Source organism: Eschrichtius robustus, chromosome 4 (assembly GCF_028021215.1).
Source record: "Eschrichtius robustus isolate mEscRob2 chromosome 4, mEscRob2.pri, whole genome shotgun sequence".
Lineage (NCBI taxonomy): Eukaryota > Metazoa > Chordata > Mammalia > Artiodactyla > Eschrichtiidae > Eschrichtius > Eschrichtius robustus.
Genome location: NC_090827.1, coordinates 5,440,890 through 5,467,063, shown reverse-complemented (window position 1 = coordinate 5,467,063; position 26,174 = coordinate 5,440,890). Strand labels below are relative to the sequence as shown.

The window sequence follows — 26,174 nt, the reverse complement described above, 5'->3', positions numbered from 1 at the left end:
ACAAAGAGGTCTGGGTGTCCACAGTGAAGGAAAGGAGTCTCTCCCTTGGGTTCACAATCTCAACCCTAGGGGTTCTGGTTGCTCCTAAATCTGTTATTCCTATGTCCTTTATAGTATCCTTTATTTGTTAGTAGACAATTCCCTGTTACGTTAATAGTTCCAGTTAAAATTTCCATGTTCAGATTACCGTGTGGTTCCTGACTCTTGATTAGTTCCTGAATGATGTGCTTGCTTTCTTCAGGGTCCCAGAGTTCTTCTGATTCAAGACTGTTGATTCATGGTAGTAATGCTGAGTGGGTTTTGCATAATATTATTTGCCAATTTAATCCCTGATATTTGAAATATCTATCAATGAATATTAAACTCAACTTAACAGAATAGTAAGATCTACCTAAGAAGATATTGGAAAGATAATGATCGAAATTACGTTGAAAGTAAGAAGCAAATGCTATTGAAAAGAAAATCATCAGAAATGAATATTATTTGAGTACAAATATCAAGAAATGGTTAGTTTTATCACTGATAAAATGATAGTAGCATCAAAATCTGTTTTTTAAAAAAATGTATTTACTTGTTATTTATATATGCTCATACAATTAATTGATTTATTAATTTTTACATTAAAGCTATAGATGACTGGGTGATCCAACTTCTCCTAGCCAGGAAAAGCATACTTTATGCTGGAGATTTGACATTGTTACCTCCCTTCTCTGATTTTTCTTAACCTCTTTGGTAGACATTCACTCCTCTAAATGATGAATAATTTTTTTCAGGCATGGTGATACCTTTACTCTGGTTATACCTGGTCTCAAAAACCTGGGAGACTTTCCATTTCCTGAAGATGATTATGTACTTTTCTCTGACAGACTTTAATACTTCTCTTTACCTTTGGTCTTCAGCAGTATGAATATATTTCTAGATTGTTTTATAATTCTTATTTGTGGAAAATTCTAGACCATTCATTTTCAAATGTTTTCTCCCCATTCTCTCCCTTTTCCTTCCGGGATTTCAATTAAATATATTTTAGACTAATATCGGCCTACATGCCTTGGATACTCTGTTCTTTCAAAATTGTTTTCAATAATTTCCTCTTTTGTTTCCATCCGAGTACTGTCTATTGACCTATGTTCAAGTTCACCGAGGCCTTCCTTGGATGTCTCAGGTCTACTGATGAGCCTGGCAGAGTCACGCTTCATCTCTGCTACTGTGGGGAGGGTACATTTATTTCCAGCACGCCCTTTGCCATTTGCTTATTGTTTCCATTTCTCTGCTGAAATGACCCATCTATTCATGAATGTCTTCAAGTCTTTCCACTGGAGCTTGTAACATATTAATCATAGTTATTTTAAATCCTCTGTCTGTTTTGTCTCTCAACAGCGGATTATTTTTCCTTTCCATTTTACATGTCTCATAACTTTTCATTGAAATGTACATACTCTGTGTAGGGTAGCAGAGACCAAGGTAGATAGTATTTATGTCTGGAAATAAGCATGCCTCTTTCTCTGCGTGGCCTTTAATGAGGGGCTGTGCTGCGTTTCCGTTTTATTGGTTGCTGTGATTACCTTCAATGCGCCGCCAGCCTCGGTTTCTTCAGCGCCACCTTGTGGTTAGGGTAAGAACCAGACTGATGGGATATCTGAGCATCTCCCAGGTGTGCTTCGTCCACCCTCAGTTTTAGGTGCTCCCTGTGAGCCTGCACCTTTGTCTCTCCATGCTCTTGTCCCTCTGTTAGTCCGCTGTTGCTGGTTTCTTGATCCTCGCTCGCCTGGGTGGTGAGGAGCGAAGCTTTCTACATGTTCCTCATTCAGCATCAGCCTTAGGCAGCTCATGTGTCTCTGAGTCTTTTGAGCCAGGTTTTCTCCATGATGCTGCCCTGCCTCCAGGGGTAAAGGATCTTTAGTTCTCTGAAACTAGGAGGATTTCTTGCTTCTCTCCTTTTCCCAAGCTCTGTCAGTTTTCACGCACTGAAACTGACAGGATTTGCTGCCCTTTTTTCAGCAGCTTAAGACTTTGCTCCACTGGGGAGAAGGATCCAGGTAAGAATTGTTTTCTCCCTCAGCAGCGCCATTACCTGAGGGATGCTTTCTCAGCTCTCTCCTGACCTCAGACTTTTCAGAAGCAAAGAGTGGGGTCCATGGAGAAGGGACTGCCGGTGTCTGTGCTCTCAGGGCTCTGTACTCTCACAACTGTGGCAGCTCAGCTTTTAGCAGTTCCTTAAGAAGTTAGTTGATATCTTTTGTACCAGTTTGAACGGCCGCCTTGTTTTCTTCCAGTGCTCTGTTAGACGTGAGTGATTGCCTGTGTCTTGTGTGTCTGGAGGCTCACTCCAGCTTTCCTCAGATTTTACTTTCATTATTGCCTTTCAAAGTCAGCACACTGATGGGTTCAAGAACAGGGTGATTTTGCAGATTGCCCAGCTTCTTCTTGTTTGGATAACACTCTTTCCATCTATCTGTCCTAAAATGGAGCCAGAACTCTGTAATACGTGTCATTAATTAACCAATTCCATAAAAGTTACCAGGATTCCAGGTACCTTTGGTTACTATGTTATAAATATTTTTAAGAAAACCAAAATAAGGATTTATTCTCTTTTGAAATACACAGAAATATAGTTTAAAATCTAAATGTTTTATTTTTATTCCATTAAATTAAGAAGTGCAATTCCAGTCTATTTAAAGTAATGAGAAAGAGACTTTGAGATTTCTATTGATATATATACTTAGGGGAAGCTATGTGCTTCGAGATACACAATTTAATGTCTAGCATATTTTTTATTGAATTTCTTTTTATATTTCAATATTACCCATGCCTGAGGGTATCTATAAGATAGGTACAATTTAAAATAAAATATGTGGATAATTATAGACTCAATACTCATTCAAGACTATAACATGACAAACACGCTTGAAGCCCTTGTAGGCTCTTCCCCACTATATTTCCCTTCTACTCTAGATATAACTCCTACCATGAGTCGTATGTTAACCAGTTCTTTTTATTCTTACCATAAATGTATTTGTCTCTAAAACACGCAGTTTATTTTTACCTGTTTTGAACTTTATGTAAATTGAGCCATACTGCATTCTATATATATGTGACATTGAGCTTGGAGATCCAACCATGTAAACACCTGGGTCTGTAAGTGTGGACCTTCAGAAGCAGAACCAGACAGCCTAGTTCTGAATATTGTATCATTAACTTATTAGCCTCCACAGAAAAGTCAACTCTTCTGACTTCTGTTTCTTTGTGTGTAAAACATATTGTCAAAATATAAATAATATGGTTAATTAATATATTTCAAAGTTATATAGATCTTGATGTTTTAAAGTACCTACATTTTGAAGGTGTTCTATTTAAGAAATGGATACAAATTATAAATAACAATTAGCTATAAAATAGGATATTAATTAAAATAAGAAAAGAAGTCACAGAAAATTATAAATATATTTCTAAATTTTACAGAAATATATGACCATATAAACACATTCCAGGCCCTTGGAAAGGGCTTGTACAGATGAGGGGCTCTGAAACTTAAACTCTATCAGCTTCCGGGCAAATCTGACTCTGCATATATGTAAAACATTTTGAAGAGTTGTTCTATAAAAGTGATTGATATTTTTACTTATTTTTATTACTATTATATTATATTAATGGAAACTTTTGCCAGAGTTATTTTCTCAAGTGAAATAAAATATAATTAGTCTAACTGTTTACATATACCATCAAATAATATTGTTGCACATAGTTTTCATAATTTTGGTTTTCTACCAAAGAATGCAGTTGCTTGACTTTTTGTTTGCTTATCAATTTGGAAAAAAATTTCAATTCATATTAGTTTACTTATCTATTGTATTTCTTTAAACTGATTCATGAAATTCTTTACTTTAGGAAAAAAGGTATTAAAAGTAATGAATTTACCAAATCGGATTTATATTATTTAATTTTATACTTCACTGTGCTTTTTATTGATGATAGATTAAATATCTAAGAAAATGGACTAGTGAGAATCTTCCATAATGTTTAGAAAATCACATAAATTATGAGATAATGGTATTTTTGTGAATTTCAATATGTAGATGCTTGCTTAAATTACTTTTATTGCTATTTTATGAAAATATATTTTGTACACATGTAAAACTTGGAAAATAGCTTTAACAATATTACAAAGTAAAAGCATACTAGCATAATCAAAATTAGAAAGGAAATTAGTGTCAGTGTATATCAAAAGCAATGTGTATTACATAGAAAACCTCATTTAAAGTATAGTAATACTGGGACCATGTAATTTAAAACTATGAATAAGAACATAATATGAAATAGGAAAATAAACTTAAATTTGAAATTTACCATTTTCTAATGGATGGGATTTATCTTTTGGATCATAACAAATACCTATGGGTAAATATAGGCCTAAAATTCAGCTGTTTTATTCTGGTATAGTCATATCTGATGTTTACTGCCTTATACATTCTGACTGATCAGTGCCTATCCTCTATAGGTTGTTAAACATTGTTATTATTACTCTTACACCACTGATTATAGTCAATTAGTAGTAGCCATACAATTTTCAAAATTTTAGAAGTGTGCTATAGATTTTCCTTTTTTCCACAGTTCCCTTTTGTACTGCTTTGAAAATAATATAGGTAGTCAACTCAACAAAATAAATGGTTTTAGGTTTTTTTCTATTGAATTTCCAGACATTAGTGCCCTGAGGCAACTCTTTAATGGGTTAGAGGTTCATAAAGATTTAATCACTGAAGAAATATTTATGGAGAATCTATTGGCAGCAAGATTATAAAGGTGTAATGGGGGTTCCGAATAAGTGCAAGATTTTGTTCCCGAATTCAGGGAGCATCTGTTATATAAGGACATAACTCTCAACCATGGCTGAGCATCAAAATCACACAGTTAGTTTAATCTATTTAAGATTGGAAAAATGCTGAGAAAATGAAAGAGTAAAAGATTAGAAATGCTGAATCAGGATGGAGGTAAGGCATAGGACTGATGTATCCATATTAAAAAAAAAAAAAACAAAAACTCAAAAGGTAAGTTTTATGTTTGGCTAAAATAATGGAGAATCAGGAAAGATGAAGATGGGTTAAGAATTGCATAATAACAAGGGTTCAGTTCTGGAGTCTGACCATTTGTGTGGATGCCAGTCTCCGATCCCTTACTTTGGTTGGTGTCTTACTCTGTTGGACTGCTATAACAAAAGACTAAGTCTTGGTGGTATAAACAACAAAAATGTATTTCTCACTGTTCTAAGGCTAAGTCCAAGATCAAGGTGCCAGCACATTAATATTCTGGGTGATGGCCCCCCTCTCTATTCATAGCCAGAATCTTCTCCCATGTCCTCAAACCTCTGTAGGATAAGGGCACTAATCCTGTTCTTAAGGCCCCCACCCTCACAACCTAATCACCCCCCTAAGGCCCGCTATCACATTAGGCTTTAGTATTTCTACAGATGAACTTTGGATGGGGCACACAAGCATCCAGACCATAGCAGTTGGTGACCTCAGATGAGCCCAAGCTTAACATCAACATATTTCAGTTTTCTTATATATAAAATGGGGCTAATAGTAGTGCATTTTAAAAAGGTTGCTTAAAGGATAAAATCTGATAATTTATTTAAATTATTTATCACAGTGCCTGACATATTTAAGTGCTCAATAAATATTTATTGAGTTTTATTATAAGTATAGTGAAACAATCCATGCTTCATTCAAAGTGGTGAGACAATCTTGCTTATTCAGAAATGCTGTTTGAAAAGATGATTATAAAGTGTATTGAAAGAAATTGAGGGTGGCAGATTTTGCTTCTACTTGGAAGAAAGAGGAAAAAATAAGAAATGATATATAGATTAGAAGGGATCACACAATATGTTAATTTAGAGCATATCTACATTAAAAGGATTTCATATTACAGAATAACACAGATAGCAAAATAAGATACTTTAATAAACATTCTCAAGGTTATATTCTTGGAAAATTTTCACATCATTCGGTGAAGGAATCTGGATTATAGTAGATTGGGAAGGGCCAAGCTTTCTAGGTAGCTATACAGGAAAACATGTGGAAAAGTTGTTTATTTCAAGTTTTATGAATAATTTAAAAAGTATTATTTGAAAATAGACTTTAAAAGACCTATGTGCAGTTTGGCATAAATGAATTTAAACATAATTACAAATATGAGATATACTTTGGGTTTTTATGATTATTTCCAGTTATTCTTGTCCCGTGAGGGGATTCATCTCTGTTCTGATTTGGTCTCCCTGGTCTGTTCTGCTTATGAGGAGTCTTTCTGGTACATGCACATCCTGTGTGCTTGTCTGGCTTATGCTCATTATGTATCTTACTATTATATTTCAGGTTATCAAGAATTATTTTTGGCTCATAGTCTTTCTCAAAATTTCTTTAACTCTAATCATCCTGAACTGATTTCTGCAGAGGTTTGGCTTTTTCTCATATTATACCCAGCTGTGTGTCAACTACCTGCCTTAATGTTAACCTGAGGGACAGCCTGGCCTTTCTGTTTGGTGTTTCTGTTCTCTAGCCTGAGTGCTCACCCAGGAGCCCTGTTTCTAACGGTAGCGGTAGCCCGTGGTGATGCAAGGGATGCTATCACACATTGGTGTCGCTCAGTGACGTCCTTGTTAGGGTTTAATCTCCAAATTCTCCCCTAACATGCAAGGCATGAGGCTTTTCCTGTAAGTCCATGAGATGCCCCTGGGAGCTGCAGAAATGTGGTATGATCAATCACATATAATATGATGTTGAGGAATTTTCTTTTATTTGATAATCATTAAGAAAATATTATTCATCAGCTAAATAAGCTGATGGCCAGAACATACAGTACGTTTCTCCTTCCCTCCTGACCCTCCTCCTCTTCCCCCTCCCCCCCGAAGCTCCCTCCCCTTTCCTCCCCAGCGTCCTTCTGCTTCTCCTCTTCCTCCTCCTTATTCTCATTCTTCTTCTTCTCCCCCGTTTCTTTTACTCTCTCTTCTTCTCTCTGTCTCTCTCTTTCTTGACAGGGAGAACATTTTCATTATTTTGAGGTCCAGATTCAATAGCCCCATAGTCATTTTTTTGATTGTAATTAATCTGTAGTGAGTATCAGTTAGAGGGAAGCTATTTTTAACAGAAATACACATGGTGTGAATATAGGTAAAGTCAGAAACATATGGAGTCAGAAACATATGGACTCAACTATAAGTCTTGCTCAAATAAAAAGAATTCATGAAAATGGAAATTTTCAGGGAGCTACTATGTAGGTCAGATTGTGATGATTATCTGAGGATGGGGTCTTGGAGGAGCTTCAAACCCATTCTTCTCTCTCCAGGGTCTGCTAGGATGATAGTTTTCACTGCTAGCAGAGTTACAAAGCTGGTGGTCCAAGGCTTCCATGCAGCTCTGAAGAGAGGGAAGCCACCAGCCTCGCTGTCCTTGCTGAAATTCAGCCACTTTTTCCAGTAATGCTGTGTGCGCTGGTGTGAGCCTTTGTCTATTTCCGAAGTTCTGAATAAGTTGATTATGACAATTTTTGCCAGTGTATTCATTCCCTTTATGAAAGAGAAGATTTTCTGGTTTTTACTCTTCCAGAGGTGCTTCTTGGATTTGATTTTGATAAACAGCACAAGATTTTTTGATCTTTTTTTCTAAAATGGTTATGCATTTTCCCCCATAAATTTGAAATGCCATGGTTATTTTAGCTAATGTACTGATTATTTCTGGGAGGCTTAAAAAATCCTGTTCTACTGATATGGCTATAAATTTTATGTCTGAAACCACACTGTTTTAATATTTTTTTCCTAGGTAAAGATATAATTAAAGGATATAAAACTTAATAGACAATTAAAAATGTGAAGAATGTAGTTAAGAGCTATTTGTTTTAGCTATAAATAAGAAAAATATTTTATACCTTTATTCATTAAAATGTAAACTGAATTAGAATAAATATGTGAACATTCAGTTGTTTTATATAAGCTTATATATTTCAAATAAATACTGAGATTATACTTTTTAAACAAAACTTGTCTTGAGAAAATAGTAATTACAGCCTATAAAATCTTGCAGCTTTATAGAACTAACAGTGATCATTTTGATAATTTAAAGATAATATTTTAATTTACTTTGCTCCTGAGTACATTTTTTTAAAAAGTGAATTGTTGAAATACATTTTAAGTAAAAACAGCTAATTTTATTTAATTTTACTTTTTTTCTATAGGACTTTGGAGATGATGGATCCTTATATATTACCAAGGTCACCACAACTCACATGGGCAATTACACCTGCTATGCAGAGGGCTATGAACACATCTATCAGACTCACATCTTTCAAGTTAATGGTAAGAAATGTGGGGGTGTTTTAATTGCTTTTTGCTTCAGTAGGTATTCAAAGACTATCACAATTGACTAGGAAGGCTTCATTTTGAGTTTCAGGACTTACTGTTAATGTAAAACCTTTCCAATTAAAAAAAAGTGAGTAAGTAAATATAATAAATTTGTACCACTTTTCTCATCATGAAACATTACAGAGTAACTCGTTCTGGCTGGAAAATTAAAGCATAGGAAATTTAAACTATTTTTTCAACTTTAGAATATCAACAATTAGGCAAATGTATAAATTTTAGAAACTGAAAAAATTAAGCATTTAAAAATTTTAGTTAGATCAGATGTTTAGTTGATCTTATTAGTGATATAGAAAACTTATTTATGTACAAAGTTTTATAATCTCAATAATTAATTTAATGGCTATGAGCATTGGCCAAGTAGGCTGATATCAATCTTACAATCAGTGCTTTGTTTTATTTCTGACTTAATTCACATTTTAGTTTTTTAGTTGAATTGATAATAGGATTGTATGTATGATTCATTAATACACACTAATTAATTTCCATACACATATATACATTAATTTACTCTATGGTTTACAAAAAGGAGGCAGAAACTTACTTGGCTTTCTGTAGGAACAGCAAAGTGGCTAGTGTGACTGGAATGAATTAAGAGGAGAGTGGCGGATATGACATTGAAGAGGCTGCCTGTGGTCAGATCACATGGAGCCCTGTAGACCTAGTTATATACTTGGATTCCTATTCTTATTGTAACCAGAAGCCATCAAAGCATTTAGTGCATGAAGTGGCAGGTTCTGATTTGTTTTAAAATGACTGGAAGCACTGAGATCAGTTTTTAAAAATCGATTTTAATAGTCTAGAGAAGAGGTAAAGATGGCTTAAAATGTTGATGGTGAAGAGGTAAAAATGTGGTTACAGTTGGGATATATTTTGAAATTAGATCTGAAGAATGGCATGCGAGTTTGAGAAGAGAGCTTTACACATATGAACCCAAGGAATATGAAGGAAGTATTTAGATATATGGCCATGACATGAACTGCAATGGAGAAGAAGCATATTTAGAGACTGAGTGAGATTAATGTTTTTCTTCTTTTTGTGGGACAAGTTAACTTCAGTACAATTATCCAGATGCAGTTCAAGTATGTAGTTTAGTTTATAAGTTTGGAGATCAGAGTGACAGCCTAAAGTTGAATATTTTGATAATATCAGTTTGCATAGACTGTATTTAAAGCCATAAATCTGAGCTTGATGAAGTCATCTTAGGATGAGTATAGATGGATTTGAAGTTAGAGAATTGAGCCTTGGAGCTGAGGCTAACAATTGGAGTAAAGAAAACTTAGAATGAGAACCCTGTGATGGGAAATAGGTGTCCTGGAAATCAAGTAAGAAAATGTTGGAAAAAAAGTTTGGAAAGGTTGGGGAGCTTATGGTTTTGTTACTGAATTAAGTCATATAGACTCTGCTCCCCCTACCCAGCAGGGCAGGGTTCTTGTTTTTTTTTAAATTTTTATTGGAGTAGAGTTGATTTACAATGTTGTGTTAGTGCCAGGTGTACAGCAAAGAGAATCAGTTATACATATACATATATACACTCTTTTTTTGGATTCTTTAGGGGAAGGTTCTTTTTCTGTTTTGTTCAAGCAGCTAATAATGAAGCTGCAGCTGAAATTGACAAAGCACAAGCTTTATTCAGTGACCAAAGAATGGAGAAGCAGGAACTAAGTTCCCAGATCAACTTCTTGCCTACCTGGCAAGAGGAATTTAATTTTAAAGAGTGAAGACAAACGGAGGAGGAATGAGACTAATGATGGGGAGTTATATGCATTAGTCTACTGGGGAAGGGGCAGTGCTTTTTTGAGGGAGAGGGGTGCCACCCCCTTTTTATCCTTTTTTGGTCCTTAGTGTCCAGTCATGGCCACCAGGTAAGGGTGTCACTTAATATACTGATTAGGAAAATCAGCATACAATGGGATTGAGGGTCTGTTGGAGGTCAGATTTATTCCCTTCTTGGTCCCAGCTAGTTCCATGTGTTTTTTTTTTGTTGTTGTTGGCAGCTTCCTTTCTTATCTCTGGACCCTTTAACTTAAAGATTTATGTTAACTTCTGCTAAAAGTGGGGTTGGAGCATTTTGAGCAAAGACTTGGAGCAGCTCTGGCAAAGTCTGAGTATTGTTGACATTCCACAGAAGCAGATTTAGGTTTTGGTTTCTGGCGCAAACCCATCTGTCAGCTAGACATGGGTCAAGGCTTGGAAACTGGCTTTCATGGAAACCAGTGAATACAACAGACAAAGTGTGAAGGAGGTGAGGCTTGTTCCCAGTGGTCCCAGATGTTTGGAGCTGGATGTTCAGAGATAGCAGCTGTCCCAGAGGACTCACAGTCTTGGGAGGACAGGACAGGAGTGTGTGTGGGCTGTTCCCTATCTGGGTGCTGCGTCCATGGTGAACTGGTGGTTGTAACCAGCCTGGCCCTTGTCTCCCTCTTTGTGGTGATTTTTACTGGCTAATGGCCTAATTGACAAAACTGATGCTTTGAGGTGTTTTTTTTGTTTTGTTTTGTTTTGTTTTAAAGTTACGGAGAAAGATTCTCCAATTTTGTGCTTGGCTAACCAAAAGTTCTGTCTTTTATCTCTCATCCTTACTTCTAGCCCTTGTTTGTCCAGTCTAAGTACCTACCACACTAGAGTTCTAGCTAGTTTGTAGAGCAGTGCAAGGTACATGTTCTACCTGCATCAGAACCACAGGAAAAAATATCAAAAATTTAGAACCTGACCTTCAACAGCACTCTCTGGAAATTTGATTTGAAATCGGCATTTTGATAAGCTTCTCAGGTAATTGTGATGCACGGTAGAGCGTCAGAACCATTCTAAATGGATCTCTTCTGAGGGTCTGCTCCCCGTTCACGTCTGATGGAGGTTTCTTACATAACTCACTCATTTGCCATGCTCCAGCTGGAAAGCCCAGGAAGAGGGCTTTGAGCCAAACTGCAGGCATTTATGTTGTAAGATGTGCCTTGAGTGGTGCTGGGGAAATGCGGTGTCCTTATTTCATCCTTCCTGTGTGTTAACTATTTACTCTGATCTCAGGTTTTTCTGAAGATGGAATATGAGAATAAAGGAATAATGAGGTCTCAGAAACAGTGCTGCCTCTCGTCCACCTTCAGGCTTAGCATTATGAATTAATTAAGAGAAATTCACTATTAACAGTGATTGCCTCGACTGAGCACTGGTGCTTTCCTTTTCCCAGGAACAGAGATCCCTAAACCTGGGAGTAAAACCAATCTCTTCCTATTACCTCCTACTGCATTTAATCTGCTTTGAAATCCTTGGTATAAATGTTTTTGTGAAGGGATGGGGTTTGGAAAGAGAAACAAGGATATTATGTTTGTTGAAAGTGAACATAGAGAGAACTGTGCAGTAAGTGGAGAGTCACTTGGGGTCAAGAGAGGGAATTTCATTTTGTAGACGTGATTATCTTTTATGTTGATGTGAATAATCCAGTAAAAATGAAAAGCAGCTCATATAAGAGAAAAAGGGGAAAATTGCAGTAATCAAGTCTTTAAAAAGTTGATATAATCTAGTACACAAATGGAAGGGCTGTTCTTTGGAAGATTGATAGTTAATCTGTTGAAACAGGGAGGAGGACAGACAGTTTGGGAGCAGATGCTCAGGGTGAGAGCATGAGGAAATCCTCTTTGCATTGCTTGGATTATTTCAGTGTCATGAGGAATAGTCCCCTGCATACAGACGAGTTCCATTCCAAGAGCACATTCATAAGTCCAGTTTTTTTGTAAGTCCAATAAAGTTAGCGTAGGTACCTAAAGAATGCAATCGGCTATATAGTACCGTACTGTAATAGGTTTATAGGTTTATAATACTTTTCACACAAATAATACATAAAAAACAACACAAAAAATAGAAAACATGTTTTAATCTTACAGTACAGCACCTTGGAAAGTACAGTAGTACAGCACAACAGCTGGCATCCAGGGGCTGGCATCGAGTGAACAGGAAAGAAGAGTTACTGGCTGGAAGGGGGAGAGGAGGTGGGAGATGGTAGAGCTGAAGGATGGTCAGCAGTAGGAGACAGAGGGAAAGCTGCAATTCCACTCACGCCTGATGTGGATGGCACAGGTTCTAGTTCCTTGCTGGATTAAATTCTATCTACCCTCTTGAAAAAATGATCCAGTGATGTCTGGGTAGTAGCTTTTTTTTCTCGTCATAGATGACACGGTAGCACTGGATTGCATTCTGAACGGCTGCTGCGACCTTCATGTACCATTCTACGTTCAGGTCCCATGCCTCAAAAACTAACAGTGTCTCCTCAGATAAAGAAAATCCCCTTGCCATTTCCTGCATCATGAATCTCTTCAATTCTTCGGTTACTTCTTCTTCCTCTTGTCTCTCTTCATCCTTTCCCTGAGCCTCCTATTCCCGGTGCTTCTTAGTAGTACCAGCCACTGCACCGCTGCTTTTACACTTGCTTCCAGACATCCTGATCTTGAAATAAAGATACTGTACTACTGTACTGCATACAGTCCTGTATAGTAAAGTACATAAAAGCACAACTACTTGTAGAGGATGCACTTATGTGACAATGTACGCCAGACACCTGAACTAACTAGTGTGATTGGACACGTGAACGCACATTCACATCTTTGAAAGTTCGTAACTTGAAGGTTCGTATGTAGGGGACTTACTGTACCAACTATTGAAAGTGGGCAGTTTGTGAGAGCTTTAGTGACTTGAGGAGAAAAGTTGTAGGGAGGTGGGGTTATAAAAATAGCAGTATGTAGTTGGAATGTTGGGCAGATCTTTGGGTGTTCTTGAGATGATATATATTAGTATGTTTTCTTTCTGTTGTGGTTGGCTGCGAATTTATAATCATAGAAAGAGGAGATTTGGGTTTACCAACATCTTATTTTGTCAGATGAGTAAGTAGGAGAGAGACAGACATTATAAATTTAAGTACATTTACAAGAGAATGATTATAATGATGGAACACAGAATAAATGGTAAGGTAAGGAAAGTTGTAGGTAAGGAAAGAAGTGAGACCATGAGAAATAAGAAACAAAGTGAAGAACTGACTGGGTTATCCAAGTTGGTCAAATACTACTAGAATGGGGTACTAGAGAGAAAGAAATGCAAAACCGTCCCTCAGAACATTTTCTTAAGGCATCTGGCAATATCTGTTTATAAGAAATACTTTTATTTAGGTCAAGCATATATAAAGGAGTATATGGACCATTAAGATTTGATAGATGTTTAGACAGCCCAGCTGTTCTTCTAAATCTAACTTGCCAGTTCTTGCCTTAGCTGAGAGGGAGGAATGAAGTTTAGACTAACACTAATTCATCAAATTCAACCACAACCGATAAAAAACAACCAACCTTGTTCTACTGCATTTTTATCAACTAGGGAGGACAATAAGTGTATTTCAAGGATCATTTTTAATATTTAAACCTATTTGAAGAAGCCAAAAACCTGGGTAGAAAATGTATTATGCATGGATCGGTAAGAGATTATCTTCAGCTGCTGTAACAGACACCCCAAATAACAGGGGCATAAAGAAGATACCGGTGTGGTGTTCTTATGCATAAAAGAAGTCCAGATGAAGTGGCTCAGGATGGCAACTCCACAATATGTCATCACTATCCTATGCTTCCACTATTTGTGGTTAGAACATTCTTTCCTTTCTCAATGTTTTCCGAATGGAGGTGAAAATTCCAGCCATCATTTTCACATTTCAGCAGGGAAAAAGTAATCAAGAGGAAGGAAAAATACTGCCTGACACCTGAGAGCCCATTTTTAAAAGAACTTTAAAGGAAGTGCCGACAATAACTGCCATTGACCCTCTAAATGCAGAGATTGTTAAAGATGCTTCTTTGACCTTGGTGTTTGCCCTTCACAACAATGAAACGTTCAATTATTTAGGAGGAAGGGAGGAAGGTGAGAATAAATACTGGGTAGGTAACTAGTTGTGTTTATCACTTCATAATAAAATGTTTAGAAATGGTAGAATTAACTATAAAACAGCAGCCCTACAAGTCATTTGCTAAATAAGTGATTTGTCACTTCTCTTGCTGTTTCCCTTTCCTTTGGTTTTATATTGTTTATATTTGGCATAATAACTTTAAATGTATGCTTTGTGTATAAATAAGTATAGTAAACTTGAGGTCACTCAGAACAGTTATAGGCCAATAACAAAAGAATAGTTGAGAAGGAGCTGTGACACTGAAAAATACAATGAACATGCGAGAAAATGCAAATTAGGTAGACAAATAGCACATTTATGGACCCAATAAATCTCTAAAACTAGTTTAACTCATTTTTCAAACTCTATCCGCTTTTCAGAAAAGGTTAAAAAGACCTTTAGAAAATCAGGTTTCCACAGGGAATTTAACATATTTATCTTAACAATTTGTCAATTAGCTATACAAATAAAATATATTATTGATTACCATAAAAAGCTCTGCAAATACCACAAGTCATTGGAATTTGTTAAAGAGTGTTTTTGAAGTGCAAAGTCTATTTAAATATCCCTGGGTGCGAGCCAAATAAAAGTCTATCAATAGCCCTTTTTACTTTTCAAGCAATGCAAAATTAGATTATTGAAATATGAGAGTGCTTCTGTGTCCTTGTCAGAAGAAACATTATGTATAAATCAAAGGAGCTTGACTCTACCAGTGGAATTCATTTCATGCTTTTCTTTTTCTTTTTACATAAAGCAAATCGGCTTTAGATCTTCAGCTTAGAGTACAGAATGTATGAAAGTTTAAAAGTCATTCAGTGTTTACACTGCCCTCTGGGCAGAAAGCTCGTCCATATTAAAAAAAAAAAAAAAAAACCCATATGCATGCCATTATTTCTCCCTCCTTTATTGTTTAAGACCTCACACATAATATCAAGTGGATTTGTTTTTCTACTCATGTCAGAAACTGCTGCACAAAATTTCTGGTTCTATAGGATGTCTATGTAGAACACCTCTATTTTTCTCCTTCAGAATTTGGAAACATCATTTGGAGCTAGCCATATAGACATCAAAGCATCATCTCCTTACTGATAAAGCTTTTTAGAGAAAGTGGCTTAAGTCTGGAGCAACAGTGGCCTGCTTCTTCATGCATCATAGAACTGAACTTCCAGTTTCAGGCAGCCTTCCTTCCCTGCTAAGCTTTCAGCAAGGACAAAGCACAAATGGGAATATAACCTTCCTGCAGGCAGTAAGGTCTGGAAAGCAGGAAGCAAAAGGCCGAGTGCCTCCTCTCTCTTCTTCCCACTGTGAGTTACTAAAGGATGAGAGAGAAGTTTTGAGGGTCACTCTGGCTCAGTGATTCTCTAACTGTGGTTTTTGAACAAGTAGCATGAGCAACTTATTTTAATTTTTATTTTATTTTTTAAAAACATTTTATTGAAATATAGTTGATTTACAATGTTGTGTTAGTTTCAGGTGTACAGCAAAGTGATTTAGTTATACATATATACATATATATATATATATATTCTTTTTTGATTCTTTTCCCATTATAGGTTATTACAAGGTATTGAGTATAGTTCCCTGTGCTATACAGTAGGTGCTTGTTGTTTATCTGTTTTATATACAGTAGTGTGTATCTGTTAATCCTAAACTCCTAATTTATCCCTCCCATCCCCTTTCCCCTTTGGCAACCATAAGTTTGTTTTCTATGTCTGTAGGTCTATTTCTGTTGTATAAATAAGTTCACTTGTCTCTTTTTTTTAAAATGCAAATTCTCAGGCTTCACGCATACCTACAGAATCAGAGGATCTGGTCATGAGGTAGGATGATCTGTGCTTTATAAACCCACCTGATGACTGATGATAAAGTTGGAGAACTACTGGTCCAGCAATTTGATTCCCCAGAAACATGTGAAGCAGGAGTATGTGTCCTTCCTCAGATTCTCCAGCTTTATTCTCTTAATTTTGACTTTAAAATAAGCATATAGGGATCTCAGGGAGTGGATATTTCTTCAGGGGTTGAGATAAGACATGTATCAAATCAGTTTTGCCCTAAATCTTGATGATTTGCGCCAAGCCCCACTCAGGCCTCCTCAGCTGTGGTGGACATCCCCTGACAGCTGGTCATGCAGGAGTTTGTCTCTCTTCCACTCTCCTTAGGGCTTTATTTGACACAAGAAGCTTTATCAGCCTCACTTCAGGTAGCCCAGTTGTGCCAGGGATTGAATGCCCTCAGGGACAGTCCTTAACCAATGAGAGACACGAGTCAATGGGTAAGAAGCCCAGCACCTGCTCCTCAGTGGGAAGATTCTCAGGTGCATTGTACCTGATTCCTCAGAGTGTCCTCACTGGAATTAACCCTTTTTTGTGCTATTTTTCTTTTCTCTGTCGTTCTTTTCCTATTCTTTAACTTGTGCTTCCTGGGATCACTTCCCAAATCAACCATCTGAACATGACTTTGGGGATGAAAGCTGAATTTGGGGACACTCATACTTAAGGGGTGTCCTTAGAGCTGAATTTGGGGACACTCATACTTAAGGGGTGTCCTTAACTTAATGACTGTTGCTTCCCTTCTGTATCTCCCCCCCTGAGAACTACTGTGGGCACTATATGTTTGCTTCCAGAAGGTTTTTAAATATGATAGAACAGTACATTACCTCATTAACTCCAAGGCCTAAAGATTCTTTCTATTATTTCCCATGCTAAATTATGTGCAGTTAACTGTTTAACAGAGCTCTTCAGAGCTTCTGCAATTAGATTGAATCATGATATCAAGATACTCCAATTACACAATAGTGAGAGCATAGACATGGTCACATTTTAATAGATAATCTAATTGTTAAATTCCCGGACAGAAATAATACTTCAAAGATTAAAGTTACAATGAAATTAGTCCAAAGTAATTAATATCCAAAATTAAATTCTTCTGCCCTTGTGAGATAAAGTCTAAAGAAAGTCTGAAAGTTTTAAGGACAAGTAAAATCTAAACAGTCATGTCCCTCCCTAATTTCTTATTTTGCTTCCTTTTAGTGAAAGAGTTTCTTGAAGTTCATAGTTTTGGGAGAACTTTAACATCTCTCTCCTGGGCTGATTCTCACTGGATTTAAGTGTACCCTCATGCTATGTTTTCAAATGGTTGCATCTGTTCTCTATTCATTATTTCCTTGTATTCTGCCTTCTGTTGGATTACATAACTTTTAGAATTCTGTTTTTTCTCCACTATTAACTTATTAGCTATGGCTTTTTGTTGATATTTTAAGGTGTAAGTGAAAGCTTTGTTTACAATGTACAACTTTAATGTATTGCCATGTATCTTCAGATATTTTACGACTTCACATATAAAATAAGAACTTTAATACAGTATACATTGATCTCTCTTCTTTCCATTCATTGTGGTAATATTGTCAAACATTTTACTTCTATATATGTTATAAACCTCATAATACATTGTGTTATTTTTGCTTTAAATAGTTAAATATCTTTCAAAGAATTTAAAAAAAAACACACAAGAAAACAAGGCTTTTATCCTTTCTAATTCCCCTCACTCTTTCATGTAAATCCAAATTTCTGAATTTTCCTTTAGCCTAATAAACATCATTTAACAATGTGAAATTCAGATCTGCTCCTGATACATTTTCACAGCCCTTGTTATTTAAAGATATTTTAATTTTTTCTTCATTAAAGAATTATTTCTGCTGGATATTGAATTTGGAGCAGATAGTTTTCCTTTTTGTTTTCTTTCAACACTTTCACATGTTATTCTATTACCTTCAGGCTTGCATGATTTCTAATGAAAACGCTCTTATTTCTAGTTTTTTTTTTTTTTTTTTTTCTATTTCTCTTCTGTTTTTACAATTTTCTCCTTTTCAATGGGTTTCAGCAATTTGATTACAATATGCCTTGGTTTCATTTTCTCTACTTAGATTTATCCTGCAGGGATTGCTCAACTTGCATTTTTGGTATACATTTTTCAACAAATTTGGAAAAATAAATTGTCAATTCTTTTCAAACAGGATTCTGCTCTCTCCCTCCATTAGGAATCCAATTACTGATATGTGTTATTCCTTATTATTTTCACATAGACCACTAAACTCTGTTCATTTTTTCTCTTCAATCTTTGTTCTTACTGTACTTCAGTACAGATGGTTTCTGTTGCTTTGACTTCAAATTCACAAATCTTTTTTGTACATGTCTAGTCTGCTATTAATCCCAACCAGAGTATTTTTTTTTTTTTTTTTTTTTTTATAAATCAATTAATTTATTTTTGGCTGTGTTGGGTCTTCGTTTCTGTGCGAGGGCTTTCTCTAGTTGCGACGAGCGGGGGCCACTCTTCTCATCGCGGTGTGCGGGCCTCTCACTGTCGCGGCCTCTCTTGTTGCGGAGCACAGGCTCCAGACGCGCAGGCTCAGTAGTTGTGGCTCACGGGCCTAGTTGCTCCGCGGCATGTGGGATCTTCCCAGACCAGGGCTCGAACCCGTGTCCCCTGCACTGGCAGGCAGATTCTCAACCACTGCGCCACCAGGGAAGCCCGCAACCAGAGTATTTTTAAAATTTATTTCAGATATTGTATTTTCATCTCTAGGACTACCATTTATTTTTTATGATCTGCATTTATCCCCCATTTTTTCATGTTTTCTTTTAAATCTTTCAATCTTTTCATACCAGATATTTAAAAAAAAATTTTTTTGCTAATTTCATCATCTCTGAAATTATATGTCTCTATTGACTAATTTTTTTTTTTTGCATATGAGTCTAATTTTCTCTCTTCATGTCTGTTAAAGTATTTTTAAATTGGATGGTGAAAATTGTTGAGAGAGATTTGCTGGATACTTTTGAGAAGTATTGATTTTTGTTTTGACATTAATTTACCTGTGTATCAGTTTTATATTTTAGAGTTTTTTAAACTCTATTTGATTATTTCTAGAGTAACCTTTATACCAGAATTTTTTCATTAACCTTCTAGGATGCATTATTTCTGGAGTCTCTGAGCTCTCCAATCTGGTTTTTCTGTTAAGTCTCTCCAGTCTGAAGTCTGATTAATCCAACTCATATGTCACCTACCACTATGTAAGCTCTTGGAACTTTTAGAATTATAGCTCCCTGGTTTTATTTCTTGTTATAGTAATCGAATTTTGCCTGACTTTGTGAAGTGTTATGCTATACATTGAACCAAAGCCCCCAAAGACCCCTATTCAGATTCCTGTAGCTCTTTCTCAACGTATTTCTCTCCCTTTTGGTACTCTGTCCTGCAAATTCCAGCTGCCAAGCTTTCCTGAATTCCAATATCTTTATCTTTAGTTCATTGAGACCTTTTGCTTCCCCTTCTCTGCATCAATATCAACCAAATGCCTTTTGGCTGATAGCTGAGGCAAGTCTACAGCTCATCCCACTTTTTCTCTTTTTGCCTTATTTCAGGAATCATAGTCCTCTGCTGCTGGTTTCCAATATTTGATAACTGTTGTTTCCTATGTATTCTATTTATCTATGGCAGAGGGTTTACCTCATTAATTTCCACCATGATCTTATATCTCATAGGAATCATTCTTAAAAACCTGATTGGTTACATTAGTTAAAGGCATGTTTTCTTGTGACCCTCATTTGTAAAAGTTCTGAAAGTTAGTGGATATGGTTAACGTAGACAACATCAAGAAAATATCAAATAAACTTAGAAATTACAAGTAATACTTCTTTGTTCTCAGAGTTCAGTACTTTAATTCTGCCCAAAACCACAGCAGGCACTCAGCAGTATATGAAGGAAGGAGAATGACAGAAAAAAAAGTTGGTTTTGCTGTGGAAAGATACAACTCTTTCTGTATCAACTGTCCAAGGTTAAATAACTTATATTTAATTGATCAAACCCACACATAAATAGGTTAATTTTGTCACTATATGTGGAGAAAACTTGATTTTTATCTTCCAAATAATTCCCTTTAGTTTTCTTTAGTAATAAAAGATCAGTTTTAGCAGGCCTAAGGCCACCCACCAAAATCTACTTTTCCCAGATCTCTTTGAAGCTAGATGTTGTCCTGTGACACATTTGGGGCCAACGGAATGTGAGGGTAACTAATGCATTTACTGTCTGAATTATGACCAAAATAGGAAAGCTATGTGCCTTCCCTTCCTCTTTTAACTGTTTCTGCTTTTTTGGAATATGGGTCTGGTGGTGGTAGCTTGGGGAACTATTTTTAATTTGGAGAAAGTCATGCTTTGATGTTTGCAGAAGAACTAAAATAGAAGGTGCCTGGGTGTGGTAGGCTGAAAATGTCTTAACGAAAGCCATTCACATCCTAAGGCTTGGAACACGTGAATGCTACTTTAAATGGCAAAGGGGACTTGTATACGTGATTAAGTTAAGGTTCTCAAGATAAGGATATTATTCTGGTAGGCTCTAAGTATAATTATAAAGGTCCTCATACAAGAGAGGCAAGGAAGTCAAAGAAGAAATTAGGAGATGTGATGGCAGAGGCAAGAAGTTGGAGAGATTTGATGAGTGAGTAACAGACCAAGGAATATAAGTGGCCCAAGAAACGAGAAATTGCAAGGATGTGGAGTTTCCCCTAGAGCTTCCAAAATGAACCAACCCTACTGGCACCTTAGTAAAACTTATTTTGGTTTTCTGACATTTAGAAATGTAAGAAAATAAATTTGTGTTGTTTAACGCCACAAAATTTATGGTAACATGTTACAGCAGCAAAAGGAAATGAATACATCATGTATGCAATGAGAGCAAGTTACCCAATCTGGCCACCTACAAGGCCTTATATCTTGTTTAAGCCAAAGTATTTGGTTCTGTGTTAAAACAGCTTAATCCATGTCCACACTATGAAGCCACCATACCCCTTTATGACCACATATCAGGATTTATATCTTATTTAAGCCACTGACAGTACTGTTGCTCTGTTTATTCCAGTAGTTTAACCAACATCCTACCTTTATTTATCACGTTGATTCTCATTTCTACTGCAGTCCAGCTGTGGGTTTATGGGGGGCTCTGTTTCATGCAGACATCCAGGATCAGTCTCACTGCAGTCCATAATATCATATAAGACGGTGCTACTGAATGTCCTTGCTTCAGTCTGCGAACTACTTGTTACCTGGTGATGAGATAAAGTATAGAAATTATGAGTAATCGTTAAAATTTTTCCAGTAAAATCATACTGCTGCATCATCTATGAAAGGGGTCTTATTTTCTGGTAACTATAGAAATTGAAGAGAGAAAATATCTTCAGCACCACAGATAGTTCCCCAAGGCCTTGGAGTCCTCCACTGGATCTTCTGTGTTTAACAGACAGTGAAAGAGATCACATGTGAAGGATCATGTGGGAGATTCACAGGGCGGGCCTTGTGGTAGCAGACAGTACTTTTGCTGCTTATCAGGACTCACAATTAGTACGTTCTATTGTAGAGGAGTCTGAGAGAGGTAAACTCAGACGGGGCTCAGGAAGAAGAAGGAGTACATTTAGCGTACATCTAGCCTGATTTTGCCACAAAAGCCCAATACTCATAAACTTTCTGGGAGAAAGAGCAAACCGTACAGGGTCCCCTTTCTCAGAAAAACAATGTTAAGACAATCATATTGCCCTTGGGAACAGGCATTTTTGGACCCAGTGCCCTGATGGAATTACTTGCCTTTGTGAAACCGGATCCATAGGGATTACACCAAAGCCCCACACTGTTTTAGCTGGCGTATATCCTCTAGCTGATTCTGAAACAAAAAATGAAATGAATGTTTTTGGAGACTGTGCCTTTGGGGGCTGCTGCCGACCTAAACCTCCCGTGAGGTCCACGGTGTTTCACGCCCTCAGTTTGAAAGTTTTGAGACCTTGTGTTGTATTTATTTCTGCTACATTTCTCCCTGTTTCTCATGCTCTCTTGTTCTTAATTGTTCCATTATTTCTTTCAGGAGGGATCACCCACTTCATTTGGCTCTTTCCTTTTTCCTTTGGTAGGGCAGTGTGCTAGAAACAAGGGTCTTCCTTCTTTTTTATTGCTCTCTGCTTTCTGGCCCACACACTTTTGTTCTCATGTATTTCTTTATATATAGTCCTGGGGGATCTGTCACCGTGAGAGATTTGAAAATATTGCATCTGGGTCTGCCAAAAAAGCATTCACAGTTCAAACAAATATTTTCCACCTTCTCCTTACTGATTTGAATAATCCCACCCAGGGGCTATTCTTGCATTAGAATGGTATCTCACCTATGCTCAGACATGATCCATCATTATCTTCCCTAGAGTCCTTTTAGTATGTTTCATCTTGCCTGTGTTTTCCCTCAGAGTCCTAATTCCAAAGATTGCCTGGTCATGTGCCCTTAGGTACAGAGGACAGCTCCACGAGCACCTTCAATAGCTGTCACTTTGAAATGCATCCAGGGATGCCAGGAGAATTTTTTACTTTTCCTCTGTCTTTCTAACATATTTTTCCACGATTTGTGTAAACACTTGATAGAGATTTATGAACTATTATTCTTATTTTTTAGTAACCCTACCTAACAGTATTATTCCTATTTTTGTGTATCCCCAACTCCACATTTTCAAGTTAAGTCACATCCCGTCTCTGCTTCAAATGCTAAATTGGCTCCCAGTGTCACTCAGATTAAAAACCAGTCTCTTGAATGCACATCAAAACCATAAGTGTTCTGATTTTGCAGTATCTTCCTATCCTGTTCCCCTCCCTCTTGCAAACTCCATTCAGCTGCTATTAATGTTCATTGCCATTCTGTCCTGAAATAAAACCAGTTCGCAACTGGCTACTCCCCCTGCCTGAAGATACTTTGCCAAATCCCCACAAGGCTTAGTTTCAACCACTTTCAACTCTTTGGTTAAATGTCCCTTTCTCAAGGAAGACTTATTCAAAGTACACAGCTTAAGAGTATGACTAGTCCTTGCCTTCCCACACTTTTGGTCCCTCTCAATTTTATTTATTGACAGCACTATTACTTTCTAAAAAGTTGTATACATCCTAGCATACTATTAATGCTGATTTTTTCCCCCATATCTCAACATATTTGAAATAGGGATACATTCTACAATATATGGTTATGAAAACAATGTGTCTATTAACGGGCAACATTTTCTTCTTTGTTAATGGTATATAAATAATAGCATGTTAAATTTAATTAAATAAGGTAAATACTTATCTAATATGTTTATAGTTCATTTTTGTTCTTCCCTCACCGGAGATTTCCTCTCTCTCTCTCTCTCTCTCTCTCTCTCCCTCCCTCCTTTTACACGCCTAACACTGTGCCTTGAATATAGTTATGACTCACTAAATATTTGCTGAATGAATGCACATTAATAGATGAATAACTGTTTCTCATTAGTTCCTGGTTCTGGATTCCTTTGAAGAGTTACTTTAGCTTGCTCTCTGAGATTTTTCCACTCTCCTCTGCTGACAGATTGCTGGAGACCACCAATGGTTTTATTAAATAGACAACTAAATCATTTCCTCATTTTCTAATGATAACCTACTTTAAGAGAAGTTAGTCATCAGAGCTGCCTCTTCATGGTGTGTGTGTGTGTGTGTGTGTGTATGTATGTGTATGTGTATCTGTGTATGTATGTGTGTGTGTTTCTGTGTATATGTATGCATGTGTGTATGGACTTTAAGATTTCATTTTCCTTTTCATATCTGGTGGCTTCTCTGTCCTCTAAGATGTTCTCCTAAGTAAATCTTTCTCTCCAACTTAATCACTTTCTTCCTTTATTTTGTTTTCAGTTTCTACTACTAGTGACCTGATGAAACATTAAAGTATGTATTTTAAAGCATGTCAGGTCCTCCTTGACACCCTGGGCAAACCTCCTTCTTAGACACAGTGGAGATATGAAGCTTTAACTGCTTTTAAAGCATTAGTTTTTAATGCTTTCATTGAGTTGTTTCCCTATCCAGCCCTTGATATTTATTTTTCTAAAATAGGGTACTTTTTACTTTGTATTTCTTTGTGAATATATACTTTTTCTTAGGGTGAAGAGACATTGTAGATCTCTGCAATCTAAAGTCATGACCAGAGTTTATACAAATAAGGAAACCAGAGTACTTGTTACTACATAGTAGTGGGCTGGTCCTTGTGAGCCTTTGAACAAACCCTTCCTTACAGAATTTATCTCTATAAGAGCTCTCCTTTGTAAATAAAGGTAGTTAATGGAATTTGGGCAGTTTAGTACTGCCTACCTAGGGCTGCTACTCATAATTTAAAGCAATAACCTACACTTAATGCTTTGTAACACTAGTGGAAATTAGCTGCCTGTGCATTAGGAAAAAACCCCACAAAAATGCTGCCTACAGATCTGGTTGAGAAACATAGCAAAAGTCACTTGCTGATCCATAAAAAAGGACCTACCCCTGCTTCCACTGTGATTGAAATTTCAGACCAAAGTGCACCTGTGCAGTTCCAAGTTGAACCATGCCAGCCCATACACAGGGCAACCTGCCTCCCAATGTCTGTGTTTGTGAGACACAGCTCTCCTGCATAAACACAGCTATTCACTCATGGAAGGAAGTCACCCAGTGGGGTCAAATCCAGCTAACCCATATATTTAAAGCTAAGACCTAAAGCTACCCGCTGAGGCTACAGCATATAGAAACCACCTTTTTCACTAGTGTATATTTTTTAAACAATCAGCTCCAAGGCATATACCATCAGAGCTAAGTTACACACTAGAGCCATTTCAAAATCTGTGATCCCTCCTCATATGACTGTGTCAATCACAGGTACTCTGTGAATTTCTCAAGGTTTCCTAAAGCATCAGATGTGGAGCATTTAGGAGATCAGTAAATAACACCACTCCAGACCTCAGCACGGAAACAGGGCTGAGGCCCCTGATGATCTCCTATTGCCAAGAGAGCAGAACAGACCCACAATATGAAAAGGGATAGGCTGACTGTGGCCAGTCATTCTCAAAGCACACCAAGCAGATCCTTTGTCCTCCTCCCGCTTGGTGACTTAGTGAGGGCTAGGGAGAGATGCCGCCCTCTCTACATGAAGCAGAGATGTGTGCAGTCTTTTGCTGATGGGGCAAATTCCTCAGGTAGATGACTCATTCTCAGATTCTGTTGTTTTGTATTCACTTACGATTGACTCAGATCTAAATTCTTTCAGCCAGAATTCTTTTATGGTATAAGTCAACATGCTTATGTACTTTTAGGTGTAAATGAATGTACTAAGTCTTGTTTTTGATATTGCAAAATTATTTTTCTTCATAAAATTTCAATCTGCTTATATCTACTGGCATATTTAAATTAGTCTGACGTGGTTTACTGGACTAGTTTACATGGGTCGATAGGAGTGATATTTCTTAGACTACTTCTGTGTGTACAAGGACTGGGTAATGTTACAAAACACTCATGAGGTAGCCAGCACTTAAAGAACTGTATAACGACTAATTAATGTAATGACACTTGTATAACAGGAGAGTGGAAAGAAGGTTAATGTGATAATGAGGCTTATTTGATCTTAAAGATTTAGCATGAGGGCACTCTCAAGATAGCTTAATTAGGTTTTAAGCACCTTTTGCAATTTGCATGTGTACTTGTTAATCCACATGTTCTAAAAACACATTTTACTTCATTTAAATTAAGGAATTTATCTAATCTCTTTCCCTGTGTTGTTTTACTCTTATCGGTGATGGTGTTTTCTTGAGTTTTACACTTAATGTGTATTATTTATGATTGTTTTCTTCTATATTATGCTTAAGTTGTAGCTCACTTCAAAATAGTATAACATTTTAAAATTGCAAAACAACACCTTAGCGTAATTCAGGCAGTTATGACAAGTCATGACGTGACTCTTTTAACTAATCTTTAAGTCATTTAGCACATTTTATTGCACCATACAATATATCAGTAAATTTGATTTCAT

The 26,174-nt window shown here is 36.7% G+C and overlaps 1 protein-coding gene across 3 annotated transcripts in view; it reads left to right on the top strand.

Annotated features, from left to right (window-relative positions):
- The window catches only part of FSTL5 (follistatin like 5), a 706,899-nt gene that overhangs the window by 508,248 nt on the left and 172,477 nt on the right, over window positions 1-26,174 (top strand). For all 3 annotated transcript variants that reach the window (XM_068542031.1, XM_068542030.1, XM_068542029.1), the window contains exon 7: window positions 8,221-8,341. In XM_068542031.1, the coding sequence (XP_068398132.1) occupies window positions 8,221-8,341 (121 nt within the window). The remainder of the gene's footprint in view (window positions 1-8,220; window positions 8,342-26,174) is intronic.